At 34.5% G+C, this 21225-nt stretch overlaps 1 protein-coding gene and 1 long non-coding RNA gene across 3 annotated transcripts in view; one reads left to right on the forward strand and one right to left on the reverse strand.

Annotated features, from left to right (window-relative positions):
- The window catches only part of TSEN2 (tRNA splicing endonuclease subunit 2), a 34369-nt gene extending 16905 nt beyond the window's left edge, over positions 1–17464 (forward strand). For both annotated transcript variants that reach the window (XM_051982593.1, XM_051982585.1), the window contains exons 7-12: positions 36–86; positions 1172–1310; positions 7243–7279; positions 7854–7965; positions 14706–14795; positions 17284–17464. In XM_051982593.1, coding sequence (XP_051838553.1) covers positions 36–86; positions 1172–1310; positions 7243–7279; positions 7854–7965; positions 14706–14795; positions 17284–17343 — 489 coding nt within the window. In that variant the 3' untranslated portion in view covers positions 17344–17464. The remainder of the gene's footprint in view (positions 1–35; positions 87–1171; positions 1311–7242; positions 7280–7853; positions 7966–14705; positions 14796–17283) is intronic.
- LOC127552160 (uncharacterized) lies at positions 9838–14699 on the reverse strand. Its single transcript, XR_007951277.1, has 2 exons — positions 12342–14699; positions 9838–12096 (listed from the first exon to the last, which is right to left on the reverse strand). It is a non-coding gene; the product is annotated as an uncharacterized LOC127552160 (long non-coding RNA).
- Positions 17465–21225: the final 3761 nt, after the last annotated feature.

Genomic DNA, 21225 nt, shown 5'->3' on the forward strand with positions numbered 1-21225 from the left:
TTTTAATCAGTACCTTTTATCTTCTGTGTTTTTAGGCATTTTTCTTAGTCTATGCTTTGGGGTGCTTAAATGTTTACTATGAGGAGGTAAGGTGTTTTTTGGAGTCAACATTACATTTAACCATTTTCATAATAATAAAAGCAAGTATACTGCTGATCTTCTTTTTGAATTTATACAACCGTTTGTTTGATTTGCACTCAACAGACTTGGTGTTCCCTTTCCAGGGAGTCGTGGTCTACTAACCCAACTTTAACGTCAGAAGCTAATTTCAGACCCTTCCTCATTCCCAAGAATAAAAGAACTGCTTTTTACCTGGCAGTCTTGAGGATGGCCCCAGAACAGGGGGTTTAAACTTTTTCAGAAAGAAAAGTAATCAAGATGGAAGTAACTTTTCTCTTCTGTGTTTCTAAATTTTTTATATTATGAATCTTTTTAAAAAACAAAATAGTAGTATGTGAATCTACTATTGTACCTTCCAATCAATTCATACTTCACTAGTTTTAGAATTAAGATTTAAATCATTAACTAAATGAACCCCAAAGTAGATTTAAATATTACAAGTTTATCCTGAGTGCTATGACTGGTTGATTCTGTGAAAATATTGCATTAAATAGAAGAGAAGGATTTAGTCTTGTTGAAACAACATCCTAATTGTAGCAACATTTCAGTAAATTTTCATGATGTTTCAGTTGGGATTTATTATGACAGTTTTGCAAATTGTCAATACTATTATGCTTGAATATTTCAATTTAATAAACATTTATTAAGCACTTTGTGTCAGGTACTATATATTTCTATTTGTTTTGCTGAGGCAAAGTTTCTCTTTGGGAGTAAAACTGCCTACCAAATATACATATTTTCTAGATGTATTGAACCAGAAGTATATAAGACATTGTATAATATAGGTTCTTACTAAAGTTTTGAATGAATAAGTCAGTACAAAACTGAAAGTGAAGTAATATAGCATTCTGGTGATTCTGTTTGGTTTCAAATGACCTAGTTTTAACTATGCATACATTTTATAGGTAAGCATTTTGAACTTCTAAACCTTTTTTTAAAACCATGGCATTTCTATAAACAGTAATTAGTAGCATGGTATAGACCACTGTAAGAATATTGTATTGTTGGCATAATGGGGAAATTATAGTAATACTCTTTCTTATGACCTTAGGAGCCTTTAACAATATTGAAACTGTGGGACGCTTTTCATCTAGTTCAGCCCACATTCAGAACAACATATATGGCATATCACTACTTCCGAAGTAAGGGCTGGGTGCCCAAAGTGGGACTCAAGTATGGAACAGATATCTGTAAGTACCTTTGGGTTGGCTTTTATAAGAAAGTACTTCTTACCAAATAATGTTACCATCAAATATTAAACCAAAGGAGGCTAGGGACTTTGCTTACCTGTGACCTATAAACATAAATACCCCTTCATCCACCATCCTCATTTCCCTGAGTTGGTTAAGATAAAGATGGTACTCTCTGAATTCGCCTGAATATGAGATGGAGAGAATGAAAGACCTATAGGGATAAAAGAAGCAGTAGGGCAAAGAGCTCAGGACTTGTGGTTCAGAGATCTGTGTTGGAGACCCAGCTCTTTGTCTTGGAGCAAGTCACTTTAAGCTCTCTAAGACTTAGTTTCTACTTTTGTAAAATGAGTATGATAATTATTTTACAGCTAATCATACAGAATTATTGTGTGAAAAGTTCTCCAGAAACCTTAAATCATGCTATATGTCCTCTTTTTCTGTGCCGTATCTGCTCTTGTATAAATCTCTTAACCAGTCTGTATCTGTAAGGTGATGAAATCAAAGATGTGGAGCTAGAAGAGATTTTAAAGACCATATAGACCATCCTTCAGAAAACTAGGGCCCAAAGAGATGATGACTTGCCCATGGTCACCTGAGTAAAGTAGCAGAGGTAGGATTCAAACACTAGGTTCTCTAACATCAGATCCAGCAGTCTCTCTTTCCACTGATTAAATGCTTTTCAAATGAGATTCTGTTTCTTAAAATCCTGAAATTTAGGAGTCCTTGATAAATCATTGAAACTCTTTATGTCTTAATTTTTTTCTGTCAAATGGAGATAATAATGCCTGACAATTCACAGAGTTATTTGTGCAGGTCAGATAGCTAATGAATGTGAAAATGCTTCAAACATTACACAGATGTAAAGCATTAAAGTTTTTTTAGAATTTTCCAAACTTTATCACGTGGTTCTGCTATAGTTAAAGATTAAAAAATTCTTGATTCTATCCATTAAAATAGTGAAATGCTCCTAATTTTGAAATGATTGTTTCATGAGCTTATTCTTCTTGTTTCCTTACTTGGATTTAGAATTATTCACCTCATCTGGGTCTGCCTTTGGTTTTCACCACATGATTAATCATATTGAGCTTGAAATTTGTTTATCAGCTTTCCAAATAATTATGTTGGTTGCAAGCTGCCTAACTTTAAATAGTTGATGTACTTGTGTCATTGGCTTTCACTGGATTATTGGCCATTCTCTTGTATTAGTAAACCTCTCTGTGCTATACTTAAATGTCTTAGTCTTTTCTCAGTCATTCTCTAGTATTATCATTGAACTGGTAAAATTTAAAAAGGATCATTCCAGCTAACAAAAAGAAAGATAAGGCTTCAGGAATTTGCAAATATTGAGATGTGATATCCAGCCTCTTTATGGATTATATTAGGCTAAAGGAATATGTGGGAAATCTAATTTAGGAAGCACATTTTTACTATGTATTGCATATCAAATAACACAGATGATCTTGTCTCTATGGTTTTCCTAATGGCTTAAGTGCAGAGGGGACTTTTTAGTTAGCCTTTTCAAGTACCTTTAATTGTTGTTTAAATGTTGTCAAGCTTCTAGATAAGGTCAAATCAACAAATATTTCAGTGCTTGTGAACTTACTCTATTTGTTAAAGTAATTAGCAATAATCACATACAGCTCTAGCTGTCTCATCTTCTTAATTAGCCAGATAAACTTAGGCTGTCCTACAGAATTGGTTCTCCTTGTCCTTCCAGGTTGTGTTCCATTGTGATCCATTTCTTAATATGAGCTAACTGGTGTGCCATGAACCTGTAAGGTACTAACAAGTTATGATGATGGATATTTATAACTTATTACAAATAAGTTATATATATTTCTATAACCACCTTTTCTTCATTGAAATTTGGTTAGCAAGATTTACTCAAAGTAAACTTTTATGTAGCATATCTTCAGTTAATGAGAACACTGTATTCCCAGCTATATTGTCATATAACATAGTTGTATCAGATATACTGACCAATTATTAACTTTGAGTTTATTTCCCAATATAGTCAGCACTTTGTTATTTGCAGTAAGTGGTTATATGGCTAATTAAAAACAACAGAAACATTCTATGCAAATGATTTTTTATTGTTTGCAGATAGATATCTTGGTTTGGGGGGAATTTAATTTGTATCCTTAACTGCATTTTGTTGAGTAGTTAGAAGAAATCAGTTAGGAAATCAGTCCATAGAAATCACTGGAAGAATAGAACCAGGATGGCAGATTAGAGACAGCAATCCAGCTGAACTCTCTCAACATTCCAATAATGCTAGATCATATTTTGGAAAGCATAGCTAGCAAAAGGTCAGGGTGAGGTATTTTTCTAGCCTAAGGAAACTTAGAAGTTTGAAAGGAGAAGTCTGACATTGGGCTGAATATTCACATATGGAGGCAGTGGCAGCAACAGCAGCCTAAGGAACTGTCAGCCCAGAGACCAAAATGGGGTTGGACAAATGGTCAGGAAGGGAATCCAGGAGATTCTTTGCTGACATTGGGTATAGATCTCATTGATTGGCAAGTCTACAATTTAATGCTATTCTGGGTTGCAGTTCCAAGGACAAGAGGATTGGTAATATCTATAGCTTGGGGAAGAAAAAGGGGTGTAAAGCACCTTCCTGAGTAAATACCAGAGTGTAGAACAGAAGAGCTGTGACCACATCTCTCCCCTAATTACATAACTAACTTTGGAAGCACCAAAAACTTGCAGTCCCTCAGAACTAGCATTGAAAACAGCAGCATGAAAAAGTCTGGAACAGTGCCTCCCAATAAGCAGAGTCCGACTTTAACAAAGTCAGGAAATGGGTTGAGAAAATGAATAAACAACAAAAAATTTGACCAGAAAAATTACTCTGGTGGCTGGAAAGACCAAAAAAAAACTCAGAAAAAGACAAAAATGTGAAAATAGCTAAAGTAAAATCTCAAGGATTATAATTAGTATTTCCCTTTAGTCCAATTAGTATTTAGACACAAGCTCAACAAGAATTCTTGAAAAAGAAGAGAGAGGTAAGAGTGATATAGGAAAAAAGGAAAAAGAAATGAGTGATAAAAAAAATTTGAAAAGAGAATTAATAGCTTAGCTTTAAAAAAAAAAAAAAAAGACACCAAAAGTAACGAAGAACATAAACCTTAAAAAACACAATTGATCTAATAGTGTAAAAGAGGCACAAAAATTCACTGAAGAAAAGTATTTATTTAAAAGCAGAGATGGCCAAATTTGGAGGGGGAAAGGAAGTACAAAAATTCATTGAAGAAAATATTTTTTTTCTTTAATATTAAAATTTATTGCTTTAAATATTAGAATTCAGCAAGTAGAAGCTAATGATTCCAGGAGACATCAAGAAACAAAGTAATGCTTTTTTTTTCCCCTCATTTTTTTTTTCTTTTTGATTTGACTTTTCTTGTGCAGCATGATAAACGTGGAAATACATATAGAAGAATTGCACATGTTTTACATATATTGGATTACTTGTCTAGGGGAAGGAGGTGGGAGAAAGGAAGGGAGAAAAATTGAGATACAAGGTTTTGTAAGGGTGAATTTTGAAGGCTATGTTTGCATATATTTTGAAAATGAAAAGGTATTATTTTTTAAAAAAAATTAAAGAAACAAAGCAAAATCAAACATGGAAAAATAAAAGAAAATGTAAAATATCTCATCAGAAAAACAACTGATCTGATAATTTACAAATTCTTGGACTACCTGAAAGCTACAATCAAAAAAAGAACCTAGACTTACTCTTTCAAGAAATTATCAAGAAAAACAACCCCAGATCTTAAGATGTAAATGATAAAATAGAAATTAAAAGAAGCCACCAATCACTTCCTAAAAGAGATCCCAATGTGAAAAGTCCCCAGAATATCATAACCAAAATTTGAAGCTCCCAGATTAAGGAGAAAAGATTATAAGCAACCAGAAATAAATAATTCCTATATTGTGGAAACCCAGTCAGGATCACACAAGATTTAGGGACTTCCATGTTAAAAGAGCCAGAAGGCTTGGAATATGATATTCCAGAAAGCAAAGGAATTAGTATTATAATGAAGCATCACTTATCCAGTGAAATTGAATAAAATCCTCTTGGAGAGGGAGAGGAGGATGGATATTTAACAAAATATAGGACTTTCAAGCATCCAGATAAAAAGACCAGAACCGAACAAAAAATTTGACATCCATACAGAATCCAGAAAAACATAAAAAAGGTAAACATGGAAAAGTAATTATATGGGGGCAGCTAGGTGGTGTAGAGGATAGAGCACCAGCCTTAAAGTCTGGAGGACCTAGGTTCAAATCTGGCCTCAGACACTTAACACTTCCCTAGCTATGTGACCCTGGGCTAGTCACTTAACCCCAATTGCCTAAGGAAAAAAAAAGTACTTAAATGCTAATTAAGAGGTGATGGGAAACAAGAGGAGAATGTTCTTTCAAGAAAAAGCAATTAGATGGAACTCAATAGTTAAACTTTATATATACATATATAAACTCCTAAGAACTTTTAGCTTAACATAGAAAACAAGACATGGATGTTAGTTGATTATGTTGAAATCGTCTCCCAAAAAATGAAGAAATGAGAAAGAGGGATGCACTGAGAGAAAAGGGAAGAAAAAGGCAGAATAAAATTTTTCTCATACAAAAGAGATGTGTAAAAAAAAGTTTTTACATAATTAAAATACAGGGCCATAGTAGAATCTGCTTCAGGTGTAGCAGAAGTAAAAAAGACAAGAGTAGCAATCATGATCTCAGACAAAGCAAATGCAAAAATAGATTTAATTAAAAGAGATAATCACATCTCAAAAAACAAGATTGGCAGCTATATAACAAAGGAGAATTTGACTTTAAAGACTGGAAGATCAGATTTCAAATCTTATCTCAGACCCTTAGTAGATGTGTGACTTGGGAGAAACCATATAAACTTTTGCTGCCTTGGTTTTCTCCCCTATAAAATGGGTAAATAATAGCACTTACCTCTTGGGATTACTGTAAAGATCAAATGGAATAATATATGTAAAAGCACTTTACAAACTTTAAAGCACTATTTTATTTTAAAATGTCTACAATGGCACTATTAATAATGGTGAGGAAAATGTGGCAAGCATGACAATGACATGCTTGACAACTTTGGTTTGCACTGGAAATATGTATATGAAGTAATGTTAAATGAAAATATGGAACATACAAATTACAGCGTAAAGATACATGTCCTCATTCAACAGACATTTGAGTGCCTTCTATTCCATGTAAGAAAATAACAGCAAAAAAAACTAGAAAAGTATTTGAATGATACAAATAGTTAACATTTAATGTTCATGGGTTGTTTTTTGTTTTTTTTTTTTTTTTAATGTTGATTTTTGATACTTTAAGGCTCTTTCATTTTTATGCATATGCATACTTTCCAGATTTCTCTTGCTCTTTCTCAGCTGTCACCTCTATATCAGGTTGAGTCATTGGAGTAATGCTTAAATAGAACTTTGACATGTGTTTGTGTGTATGTGTGTGTGTAAGTAATAATCTTTTGGTTAACCTATTTAATAATTATATAATAGTAATTTTAGATTTGCAGAGGGAGAGTTAGACCCTTTGATTTTATTGGTATAGGAAATGCAGCATATGGAAACTGCCTCCTCTGATACAATTTGACAACTGTTCTGTATAGTATAAGATTCAGTGACTTGCTACTTTGTGTCAGAGGGAGGAGTTGGACCTGGACCTCTTTCTGTATAAGGCCTGTATTCCAGCCAGTGTCTACACAATCATCAACAAAGGTAATAATCACTAGTAAATATTGGAGTTGATCCTTGATTTATAGAAAGAGGGAAAAAAAAGCGGTATCTGGCTTTATATTTGAAAGCAGTCTATAATCCTGAAAAATTAGATCGCCATAATAACATGTTCATAGTAAAATGTTTTCTTTTTCTTTTTCTTTTTATAGTACTCTACCGAAAAGGCCCACCTTTTTACCATGCAAGGTTTGGAATTCAGTTTTTAAAAATCTTCATGTTGGGATTACATGACAAGGAAACTGTCAATAATATTAAATTTTGTCAGAGAAATTCTACTTTGTCAATTGATGTCTGTCTTTTTTGATTTAACTGGTACAGATACTAAATGATTTCACCTTGTTCCAGTTATTCCTTTGGTATTAAAATTCATGTATTAGATTTGAACATTAATTTATATATTGGACAAGAGAGGAGGGAGGTTAGGTTTATGGTTTACTTAGCAATTATCTATTTTAATGTTGTCCGGTACCATTTTCCAAATAATTAAATGAAATCACATCCTCTTTTTTTATGTAGGAAAAAAAATACTATTAGTTTCTTATAGGAGAGTAAATATTAAATTCATTATGAAAGATTATCATTCAAAATTGATAAAAGATGATGTTTTCACTGACAATTTTAACATACCTGGGGGCTAAATGATATAAATTTTATTTTACTTATCAGGCAAATCAACACTATTTTTAGCGATCATATTTCATTCTTTTTATTTGGAAATGTAATTTCCTTGAGAAAAAGAATCCTTTTGTGTGTTTTCCAGTTATTCTGTCATTATTGAGATGGTTAATGATAGTTTCGAAGGATCACTTCGGAGACCTTTCAGCTGGAAGTCATTGGCCGGGTTAAATAGAATTACAGCTAATGTCTCCAAGGTAAAGAAATGTTAATGATGTCATTTGTGTCTGATTTAAATGTGGGCTCTTATCTGAAGAAGTATTAATGTTTTTTAACTAAAGATAACTTTACCATGTCCTGCCATTTTGATTTTTAAAGGAATTTGCATCTTTAATAAACTCCTTCCTCAGAAGTGCTTTTTGGAAGGTTAATTTTGCAGAGTGCAATCAAAGACATTACCTAAGTCCTGATGACATTGTTTCTTTTGTCAAAAATAAGCTGAAATTCTAAACATATTCATGATTGAAGTAATGAAGTTCAGGTCCCTATTCTAGGAATGGGAGATGCTTCCTTAGAAGTCCACAGTATAAGGTCCACTGTGGATATAAGTGAGAAGCTGGAACATGTTTCTGACATGATATTGTACCTGTTTTGTGGCAAGCAGGGTTTCACAGAAAAAGCAACTGCCTTGGTGGACATCCAGAAAAAGCTAGAAGAACCTTTATAAGCATAGCAAGCTAAAATTTCTACAGGACCTTTGTAAGAATGCATGAGGGTGCAAACTATACCAAGGGAGGAGAGGCTTGAAGGGAAAAAGCATATGAGGGACCCTTCTGAGGCAAAGCCACAGAAGGCAGAACAAGGCAGGTTCTCCCTTAGGTCACACCGAAGGCCGCTTTTCTGCAACTTCTACTCATTCTCTCTAGTTCTTTTTCAGGAGCCAAAATAGAACAGGTTTGAGGCATCTTTTATTTATGAGCCCTTCAGATATTTGAAAACATCTATCACATCCCCTTAAGACCCTTAAAGTCTTCTCTCTTATATTTGTGAGTTAATTTTTTTAATGCATTTAATTTTTTTATTATAGCTTTTTATATGGAAAACATATGCATGGGTAATTTTTTTTAATATTGACCCTTGCAAAACCTTCTGTTCCAACTTTTCCCCTCCTTCCCTCCACCCTTCCCTTAGAAGGCAGGTAGTCCCATACATGTTAAATGTTAAAGTATATGTTGAATATAATATATGTATATATATTTATACAATTATCTTGTTGCACAAGAAAGCTCGTAATCCATTTAATTTTAATATTTTTCCCTGTTAAGTATCATCTTATTTTATTTGGCCCATCATTTTAGCCTTTTTGGATCTGAACTCTTATCCAGTTATTACCTATATATGTGTTGTGTTATTTGCAAATTTAACAAGTATATCTTCTCTGCCTTCATCCAAGTCATTGATAAAGATGTCAGGTTGCACAGGCCAAAAACAGGCTTCTTGAAGTGCCACAAGAACCTTTCTGAAAATTGAACTTGAGCCATTCAAGATTACTATGTGAGGTCAAGCTGGCATTACCTGTTTTTGATAAATTTCCTTTCTAAATACTCACAAACCATATTCTCTGCATATCTTTTTCTCATTGCAAAAAAAAAAAAAACCAACTTTTTTTATTTACTATTTATTATGTTTTTTTATTTATTAACTATTTAATATGTTCAAGATGCTGTGCTTAATAACGGCAGATACAAAGATAGAAATCTAAAATCAGTCCTCTCCTTCAAGGAGCTTACATTTTATTATGTTGATTTTTTTTTTTTTAGTCAATGAGTTCCCTGTTTATATACTTCACTATTTTGGGGCAGCTCTTTTCTTTTTCATGAAAACTATTTCTTAACAAGTTTTCAGAATTTTACAATTTTGAATTGACATTGATTTATTTTTTCAAACTATCTGAAGAGGAAAGATGTTGAGTAATTGGAAAAGTCACAGGCAGTGGTATCAAAAGCACTTAAGAGACTATCAGCAACTAAGTAAGGGCTACTTAATGCAGCCATTTCAGCGTAATGCAGCTGAATCAGACTCATTTAGATTGGGTTCAAAGACTTTTAAATGAGGAATGTTTGATCAGCTTTTGTCACCTATTTCATTTCTTTATTTGTTGGCAAAGATTCCTCCAGAAAATTGGTTATGTAGTAAATTAGAATTCAAGATAGAGATAAGAAAAAACTACATACATGAAACTTATATATGCAAACAAAAATTTTAAAGGTTATTCCTTATAGTCAGTTGGAGACAGGAAGGATGCTATAATTTCAAGTGTTCTTCTAGATTGGGGGACAAGGGGGAGTAACACATACCCAAATAACCACCCATATCTTCTGTATCTTAATGATATTCTTGTTTTTTAAATGAGCTGAAAAAGATGGTCTGTCTGATTGATGGGGAAACAAAGTAATATCTCTTTACCTACATTTCCAGACTATGCTTTGGAGTTTTTGAGCATTATAGTTGATTGAAAAGAATGAAAAACATAGGATTGGAATGCCTCTTTCCCCAGACTATTTGAGGCAAAAAAGTAAATATACAGATAATGTGTGTGGTTATGCATACACCTAGAGAGTTCTGCCTATCAGTGCCATAAAAAAAATTGACCTTGAGCTGTTTTCTCCACTGAAAGATCAAAGTCTTTTTAATGGAGTTTTTTTTTTTACAACTTTTCAATCATTGAACAGTTAGCAAGTATTTGTGATTGGCTTTTTATGTCCTAGTCATGTTAAGCACTGCAAGTGCAAAGACAAAAGTAGAAAAAGTCCGTGATTTTAAGAACCTTAAATTCAAACTGAAGAGATAACATGTATTTAGGAATACCTTGAATAAGAAGAGAAAAGGGGGGAACCAAGAAAGGCCATGTAGAATGTGGTGCTTTGAGATGAATTATAAAGAAATCTAGTAATCACAAAGTGGGAGGGAAAGCACAGGAGACATGCATAGAGACAGGAATGTATTTCTCGGGAGCAGTAAGGGGACTCCTCTAAATGGACCATAAAATTCATAGAAGGGAATAACTTGTGAGGAGACCAAAGAAATAGGAAGGGATCAGGTGGTAAAGAATTTTAAATGCCTAACAAGAGCTGTTAGTGTTTGATCTTAGAGGTAAAAATGGATCATTGAAATTTATAAAATGGGGGCCTGGAGGGTGGTGATATAATCATGATTTGAGTGAGAAAAGATTTGAGACAGGAAGCTCAAACAGGAGGTAAGTATCTGAACTATGGAGAAGACTTGACTGGAGAAGAGGGGGGGATATAGTCTATAGTAATAGGGAAGCTCAGAAGAAAAGTAGATTTGAGGGAAAGATAATGAGTTCTTTTGTGAGCATATTAAATTTGAGATGTCCGTGGGATATCTATGTCCAATAAGCAGTTAGTGATATGGGACTAGAGCTCAAGAGAGACACTGGGCCTCAATCTGCATAAGACAATACTTAAACCCATGAGATTATGAGGGGAAAGAAAAGAGGACCCAGGACTGAAACTTTTCACATTCTGCATAGGAATACTTAATCAAATTTTCTAGGAAGTAAAAAATAATTTCCAATGAATAAGGATCCTAAGTTGGAGGGGGTGAAAGGCCTCAACTCTTAATACAGCAAGGTATTATAAAATGTTTATGTATATTTTTACATCGTGTAGTAATATAAATTAATTTACATTGTTAAGAAGAAAGATAGCTCTTATGGTTACAAAACTTCTGAGACACATTTAACAAGCATTAGAAACAAATCTCATCTCATCTCATAAGTATCATAAGAAGGATCATAGTGACCACAAACCAAACACTATAAAATTATAGTATTTGTAGCTGAACAATGCCCTACAACAGAAACAAACATACTAATGTTTTCTTTTTTAAAAAATCTTTTAACATATGCTATAAGTGTATCAAAAGTGTCCTTGATAAAAACCTGAAAAATAAAGAGGCACATCACAATATTCACACTAATAGCTGAAATGAAAAAGTAGTATCTCATCATTTGTTTATTCCTTTGTAAGAAAAAAAAAACACCTTATTTGAACAAAGTATACCTTCTTTAAAAGGATACAACTTTCTCCTAATTCCTGTGTATGTTAAGATCATGTGAGATTCCTAGATAGATTTAATGACAGAGGACTTTGTTAGGTGACACATACATTACCAAAATCAAACTAAGAATAAAACCAACAGACATAATCATACAAGTGCCATTTTATCATGGTCATGGAAGAATTCCCCATGTAGAATCTTAAACAGAAGAAGAATTCTCTGTTGGTAGTGAAATTCTTCATATGCTTGTATTTTTGGATGACATTTTGCTGCTTGATCAATGCTCCAGCTTTCTACAGGGCCATCTGAAATTAACAAACAATCAAAAAGAGACAACAATCAATATAGGAAAGGCCAAATGGATAAAGAATATCTATTTTCTGGACTAAGATATAAAGTTGAATGGGTTACACATTTGGCCAGTCCATATCTACAAAAATCAGACAATGACAGACAAAATATATGGACAGTGAACCGGAGTACAGAATTGAAAGAGAAAAAAGTCTGAACTTTTAACAATTCCAAGCTCTTCAATGAAACAAAAATCTACCTTGTTAATAGTATTTTTCAGTCTTGTTTTGTCACTGCAAATTGTAGAACATCACTGTCTCTGAAGAATCAAAGCTATGGGTGACCCAAAAGAAAGGAGTATACAGTGGATATAAATATTCCTAATGTTGACTCTCATGCAAAAAAAAAAAAAAGTTGAAAAAAATTATCAAGGAAATGTTAAAAATTGAGGCAGAATCCCAAAGAAATACTAAAGAAGGGAAAGGGACCTGTATGTGCCAAAATGTTTGTAGCAGCCCTGTTTGTAGTGGCTAGAAACTGGAAAATGAATGGATGCCCATCAATTGGAGAATGGCTGGGTAAATTGTGGTATATGAATGTTATGGAATATTATTGTTCTGTAAGAAATGACCAGCAGGATGAATACAGAGAGGACTGGCGAGACTTACATGAACTGATGCTAAGTGAAATGAGCAGAACCAGGAGATCATTATACACTTCGACAACGATATTGTATGAGGACATATTTTGATGGAAGTGGATTTCTTTGACAAAGAGAGCTGAGTTTCAATTGATAAATGACGGACAAAAGCAGCTTCACCCAAAGAAAGAACACTGGGAAACGAATGTAAACTATCTGCATTTTTGTTTTTCTTCCCGGGTTATTTATACCTTCTGAATCCAATTCTCCCTAAGCAACAAGAGAACTGTTCGGTTCTGCAAACATATATTGTATCTAGGATATACTGCAACATATCCAACATATAAAGGACTGCTTGCCATCTAGGGGAGGGGGTGGAGAGAGGGAGGGGGGAAAAAAATCGGAACAGAAACGAGTGTCAATATAAAGTAATTATTAAATAAAAAATTTAAAAAAAAAAAATTGAGGCAGAGCATTCCCATAGCAAGAGTAAGAGGTAACATCGATAAACTACCATTATAATGTTAAAAGACCAGAGAAAGGCTTCTAATGCAAGTATACTTAATTTTTTTTGCATATTGGGCCCTTTTGACAGCATATGAACTCCTCAGAATAATGTTTTTAAATTAATTAAATGCAGTGAATAGAGCACCAGCCCTGAAATTAAAAGGACCTAAGTTTAGATCCGGCCTCAGACACTTAATACTTCCTAATCTTGTAGCCTGGCTAAGTCATCTAACCCCAGTCACCTCATCAAAAAGAAAAAAAGTTTAAATAAGCAAGATTACAAAAAAAAACCAATTATTGAAATTCAGTTAAAAATAGTTTAAAAACAAGTGTGCTGTAATGATTTAGGTGGATCTTTTATGAAGAATTTCTAAGCAAAAAAGATCCAATAAACAGCATACTCTTTGGTTCATTAATATCACTACTAGGCAAAAACTTCCTAAAAGATAAAAGGAAAAGGACTCATCTGTATAAAAATATTTGTAGTAGCTTTTTTCATAGAGAACTGGATATAGAATAGACTGCCTAGTAGTTGGGGAGTGAGTGAACAAATTATGTCTTATGAATGATGAAAGGGACACTTTCAGAGAAACCTGGGAAAAAGAATTGAGAGTGAAGGGAACCAGAACAATTTATAAATAACAGCAACACTAAAAAGAAAAGAACTTTGGAAGACTAAGAATGCTTATCGATGCAGTGACCACTGGTAATGAAACATCCCAGCGAAGGAGTAAAGGAGGCAAGGGACAGATTGATCCTCGGTCGGTGTGTGAATGTCTTTTGTTTAACTCTTATTTAATTTGGAGATGGTGATAAGGGAAGGAAGAAAGAAATTGAAATGTCAAGAAAAGGGAACAGAAGAGAACAAACAGGACTGTTTTGGAACTAATGTATACAGCCCTCTTTTTCTGTTTTTTTGTTATGGAAATGCTCACGTTTGTCAAAAACATAAAAGTCTGGAGAGAATTTGTGAATGGACTAACATTGAACAGGATATTTTTAAACAGTGTGGATAGGATGGTGATCTATAGGAATGGAGATGGTGCTCACCTCAGTGAGGTCATGGATCTGTTGAAATATGCTTGGCTAGATACAGGGAAATCATTGCAGTTAGTCTAGTTATTTCCTCTTTTTTTTTTTTGTTTGTTTTTTTTTTTTTTTTAGGATTTGAATCGCAATTTTGCTATTTTAAATTATCAAAGATATTTATAGTTGTTATATCTTTGATTTTGTGACGGGCTCCTTGAGTCATAGGTATAGTTTATTTGATGTCTGGTTCTTGGCTAGGAACAAATTCCCCCAATTTAACATTGTTCCTATGATTCATTGTAGGGTATTCCCTTTTATGAAAACTAGGTCCATAAACATAATTCTGGTGAAAAGGAGAGATTTCCTTTGTATTTGTATTTGTAATAGAGTCATCTAAGTTTGTAATAACTTGAATTCTTTTTAAGTTGTGCAGTTTATTTTCAACAGGAGCTTATGTTGTGCTATTTGATTAGACCCTCTAACATGACTGACAAGGAAATGGAATCCCCAGAATGTTTGAAAAGAATTAAAGTTCAGGTGAGTTGATTGAGATTCAATTAATCACCCAAAAGGTTCTGTTTGTTGTAGGAAATTAGCTGTGGCATCTATTGCAAAGCAGAAAGAGAAAACCTTCCCTTTCTTGTACTTTTAATGTCTCTTCAGGGTTTTTTCCCTTCTATGTTCAAACTTATATGGATCTTCCTCACCTTAAAAATCCTTTCCATAGCCTCTTTCAGTTCTTTCTGTTTATCTTCTATTTTTCTTTTGCCAGACTCACTGAACAGTTACTTCAAGATTTCTCCATTGTATTTTTCAACATTAACAACTTTGTCTCCCAACTACCCCCTCCTTCTCCTGAAGCTGCTCTTTTGAAGGTTGCTAATAACAAACTGCTTGTCTTAAGCCCTCATTTTTGACTTTTTGCTTTACATTTGCCACTGCCAAATCATTCTCTTCCTTGAAATTAATTTTCTTTGAATTCTTTGATATTGCATTATTCTGCTGCATTTGTTTTTTTCTTTTCTCACTTTTTCGGGGTCCATTTCTCTGTTTGAATGACTTCCAACTTTGTTATATACTATCCTTGAACTATCTTCTGATTATTTCACATATATTCCTTTTTTTCCCCTCCCTATTGGTATTGTAAACTAACTAAAGATAAAGTAGTATCTTTTTCTTTATTGAACAAGTGGCATGGCAACTAATGAAACTCCTGCAAAGTTCTCTGCCTTGTTATATTAACTAATGCTCCCACAGTTTAGCTCTGCTATTTGAAAAGTCTGTTTTTCATAATGTTTCTCTTTTTATACACATCCACTATTATTTCTGCTCAAAAGGATTGAGGACTGGCTTTCATACCACTGGTACACTTTCTGAAAAGGTGGAGCTCCACAGATAGGGCTAAATTGGTAATAGTTTACTGCCATGAATGCTTTTTGCACTGCAGAATTTTTTTTTAATTGAATTTCTGTTTTGTTACATCTTCATATTCAAGGAACATAAATATAAACAAATGAAAGCATTATTTCTTTCAAACCTAAGTTGCAGTTCATGAAATCATTTCCTAACCTTATAAAGGCATTGTTTATGTAAAGGACTGCTTGCCATCTGGGGGAGGGGGTAGAAGGAAGAAGGGGGAAAAATCGGAACAGAAGTGAGTGCAAGGGATAATGCTGTAAAAAATTACCCAGGCATGGGTTCTGTCAATAAAAAGGTTTTAAAAAACAAATAAATAAAGGCATTGTTTAAAAACACCAGAGTTATTTGAAAGTATTAACTAGTTTCATTTTAATGAAAGTAAAACTAAAGAACAAGCAAAATATTTGTAAGCTTGTTTTGCTTTGCCATGATTTTCCCCCCCTTAAGAAGTTGGGGTTAAATGACTTGCCCAGGGTCACCCAGCTAGGAAATGTTATGTGTCTAAGGTCAAATTTGAACTTGGGTCTTTCTGATTTCAGGGCTTGTGCTCTAGTCACTGCGCCACCTAGCTGCCCTACCATGATTATTTTTTGCTGAGGAAAGCAGAGGGTTAATAGTTAACCAATTTCCAGTCAACTCTATCTGATTACCTTTTGGATATTTGGATATACCACAGTCATCTCAAACTCAACATGTCCAAAACTAAACTCATCTTTATACACTAACTCACCTGCCTTCTAAACTTCCCTAGTTCTCTTAAGGGCACCACTATCTTTCCAACTTCCAGGATTGGTAACATCCATGTTATCCTTGATTCCTCACCCTCTCTTGCTCCACATATTTAATTATTTACAAAATCTTGGCAATTCTACCTACTTCTGGAATCCCACCCCTGCTCTATTCTCACACAGTCCCCCATCCTGTAATTCTGGCTCTCATCCCTTTTGCTTGGACTGTTGTGATAGTCTCTCTTTGTTTTTCTTCCTAATTATCTCTCCTAACTATCTTGATTATCTTCTCCAATCCATTGTCCATATAGCTGCCAAAGTGATTTTCCGCATGGCAGATTTGACTGTGTCACTTCTGACTCTAAATTGGAATGGTTTCCTTTGCCTCCAAGAAGAACTTTGAAGATCTTCTACTTAATTTTGAAAGGCCCTCACAGACTGGCCCCATCCTCCCTTTTCAGCATTGCTGGTCATCATTCCCCTGTCTGCTCTTGGCAGTCGGGCCAAATTGGCCTTGCTCTTCCTTATCCATACTGCCCATTTCCTCTCTGCTGCTCCCCTTGCTCTTTCCTGTGTCCTGGGGGCACTGTCATCTCCCAAGACCTCTTAGGATCCTCCAAAACTATGCACAAGTAACACTTTCAACATCTCTGCTTTTCATGATTCCCCAGCTACCAGTATTCTCTTCCCTAAAAATGTGCCTCATGTATATATTTATATTTTATACGTGCTTACAAATGATAAGTTGCCTTTCCTGGTAGAATGTAAACTTTAGAAAAAGGACTGTTTCATTTTGTCTTTGTTATTCCTAACAGTGTAGACACTTAGTAAGTGCTTGTCAATTGGTTTATGGCAACTTTGGTTTGTTTTTATTTCAGGAAGTAATCCTGAGTCGTTGGGTTTCTTCCCGTGAGCGAAGTGACCAAGATGAAATTTAACACACAAGCCAAAAATCCAAGTTCTTAATTCACTAACAGTTATTTACTGAACAGCAATTATGTGCCCAGGTTGGGCAAGGTAAAAATAATGTCATGATCATTCATTAAAAAGTAAAAGTTCCTGCTCTTTTCTTTGTAATATTCCCACAAGTATTAGAGGCCATGTTAACATCTTAGGGGGCAGCTGGACGGGGTAGTGGAGAAAGCACCAGCTCTGGAGTCAGCAGGAATCCAGTTCAGATTCAGCCTCAGACACCTAACACTTTCTAGCTGTGTGACCCTGGCCAAGTCACTTAATCCCAGTGGTCTGGCCAAAACAAAAACCACACCAGCTTTAGATGGCATAGATAGGTTTTGATTCTTATCTCTACACTAATTTGCTCAGACTGTGGCCAAGAACTTTCTCCTCTCGGAGCCCTCCTTGATCACATAGGAAATTCATCATCCTTGGAAAATTCTGTATTTCTCTGATCTTACTTGGAGCCACAGAGTGCCACACCTCAACCATGGAAATGTTCTAGTGTGGATCTCTCATTTTACAGATAAGAAAACTGAGGCCCAGTTAAGTGAAATTATCTCCAGGGTCACAGAGCAAATGAGTGGCAGAGGTGAGATGAGAATCCAGATCTTGGTATTCCCAGTTCTTTTTTCTTCACACTGCAAAAAAGGCATGGGGTTATGGGAATTATGTAAGACTAGCATCATATTTTGTTTTGGAGAACATGAATCAGCCATTTACTTTTCACTAATCTTATGATTAATCAGCCCAGGGAACACTCGATGATGAAGAAATCGCAGCACCAACTAGCAGCTCTTCAATAACTTCTTAATGGAGTAACAAGAGAATTGGGACCAGGGTCACAAACCCCATGGGTATCAGGCAGAATTTGAAGTCAGGTCTTGCAGATTTCAAAGCAAGCTTCCTCAATAAATGGGGAAAAAATTTTTACATCCAACGTTTCTGATAAAGGCCTCAATTCTAAACTATATCGAGAATTTGCTCAAATTGATAAATGGTCAAAAGATATGAACACACAATTTTCAGATGAAGAAATTGAAACCATTTTTAGTCAATGAAAAATATTCTCAATCACTATTAATTAAAGAAATGCAAATTAGGACAATTCTGAGGCACTACTACACACCTCACAGATAGGCTAAGATGGCAGGAAAAGGTAATGATGAATGTTGGAAGGGATGTGGGAAAACTGAGACATTAATACATTGGTGGAGTTGTGAAGAGACCCAACTATTCTGGAGAACAATTTGGAACTGTGCCCAAAGGGCTATCAAACTGTACACCCTTTGATCCAGCAGTGTTTCTACTGGGCTTATATCTCAAAGAGATTTTAAAGAAGGGAAAGGGACCTGTATGTGCAAGAATGTTTGTGGCAGCCCTGTTTGTAGTGGCCAGAAACTGGGTGGATGCCCATCAGTTGGAGAATGGCTGGATGATTTATGGTATCTGATTGTTATGAAATATTATAGAACAATATGGTACATGGCAACAGCAACATTATATGACAATCAATTCTTGTAGACATGACTTTTCAACAATGAAATGATTCAGACCAGTTCCAATGGATTTGTGATAGAGTCATCTATACCCAGAAAGAAGACTGTGGGTACTGAATGGATCACAAAAATATTATCACTCTTTTTGTTGTTGCTTGCTTACATTTTGTTATTTTTTTCTCCTTTTTAATCTGATTTTTCTTGTGCAGCATAATCGCTGTGGAAACATGTATAAAAGAATTGTACATGTTTAACATATTAGATTACTTGCTTTCCAGGGGAGGGGGGGAGGAAGGGAAAAATTTTGGAATACAAGGTTTTGCAAGGTGTTGAAAATTATTTATGCATATGTTTTGAAAATAAAAAACTAATAAAAAACAAAACAACAAAAAAACTTAGCAATCTTTCTGTCCTCTGTGCTAAGCTGGCCCTCAAAAAAAAAAAAAGTTGTCTTATGAAAGGGCCTTCTTCATTCTGTGTCCCTCTAGGAACAGGTGTTTCAGGTATTACTTGTTGAGGGAGGAACTGAAAACTCATCTGGGGTAAATAATTAACCAGACCTCACACAGCTTATTACCCCACATCCCGCCTCCAAGTCCACTTGCCTGTGCTTTAACATGCTACCTCACCAGAGGAGTCAAGCATTCACAAGATACCCTCAAATATTGATTTAATTTAGTTTCTACAAAGCTCACATCTGTTACCATAACAAAAAAAATATATATTTCAACTAGTTAGAGAATGAAAATGCTGAATCAAGTTAACAATTTCTTTCTCAGCCAGAAAAGTCGGCAAAACACTCTCAAAGTCTTCCTTGATGTCTGTGAGAACCAACATTTCTGAAAGGGTTGCAGCAATATAAAATAACTGTCTAAGGAATTTAAAATTAAAAGGAATTTAAAAAAAAATTTAATAGCTTTTTATTTTCAAAATGCAAAGATAGTTTTCAACATTCACACTTGCAAAACCTTGTGTTTCAAATATTTTCTCCCTCCCCCAAAGGCAAGTAATCAGCAACAGCTAATGAAGTGCTTATTCTGAAACTTACTGCATGTGTAACACAAGCAGTTTCTTTAAAAGCATAAGAAAAAGTTGCCCTCGTCAGATAATGATCCATCCAAGTTGCTTAGAGTTTGTAGGTGACATGGGCAACACTCAGGCTTATCCCTGAAAAGTCATTGTCTCAAATGCTCAAATATCATAAAAATGTTAGTTAATATTGTGTTGGAGACTGGGTCTCCCTATCTTGTCCAGACTGGAACATGCAGCAGCCACTCATCAAACTGATCCCAAAAATAGAGCTGTTCTGACCCAGAGCAACTCACTGCTCCTCAGGCCCAGAGGGCTCTAGTACTTATGGATTAGACTTAGTACAAGCACCTAAATGGTATTTATTTAGCCTATGGAAGCTCAGAAATTCTAAGCTCTGGGGATCCACCAGCCTCCCCAGAAGCAGTCTTCTACCACCATGACTAATTATTATTATTATTATTATTATAGTCATTAGATTGTATAGCATTGTGTTGTGCTCCACTTATATTACTGAGGTAAATGGATTTTTATCCCAGGCTATCCTGGGAACCTCAGCATCATATTTCTGTGGGAAAGATGCAAGTTCCAAACAGTAGGTTGATAAAACCAGTTCATGACTGGGGATCATTATTTTTCCAAAGAAAAATATACTGTGTGTGTGCGTTTAACTATATATTATATGTAAAAACTAATTAAAAACCTGTTTATCATTGGGGATCACCTATATTTTCAAGGAATTTATATACAGTACATATAAATATAATATATATATATAAATTATAACACAAAACCCGTTCATGCCTAGTGACTTTGTGAAGATGGTAGGAAAGTTGGGTAGAAGATACACGTTTAGTGGAGAACATAGTGAGTTTAATGTAGGACATGTTGAGATAAAAGTACCAGAAAGACATCTGAATGAAGATGCTCAGGCAATTAGAGATTTAGGAGAGGAACTCTAGGGGAGCTTAGAGGTGGCTAGATCTTAGAGTCAGCAGAAATCTGAATAAAGATAATGGAAAAAAACATTTGAATGTCATTGGATGAATGAAGGAAATTAAGTAGACTAACAATCCTGGGGAGGACTTAGGGATGAGGGTATGAAAAATATTTGTGAGTTTATGCACTGAAACTAACTTAAATGTTAATCATTACCATACAAGTTATTACAGTGTTATATTGGTTAGAAATTTTTTTAAGGGTTATAAATTATAGGAGGAAAAAAAGTTATGGTGATCCTTGAGAGAATAATTTTAGTAGAAAGGTGTAGACATAAGTCAAATTATAAGGAATTGAATGGATATGAGGAAATGAAAGCCTACTCTTTAGCAATTTATC

Source organism: Antechinus flavipes, chromosome 1 (assembly GCF_016432865.1).
Source record: "Antechinus flavipes isolate AdamAnt ecotype Samford, QLD, Australia chromosome 1, AdamAnt_v2, whole genome shotgun sequence".
NCBI classification, from domain to species: domain Eukaryota; kingdom Metazoa; phylum Chordata; class Mammalia; order Dasyuromorphia; family Dasyuridae; genus Antechinus; species Antechinus flavipes.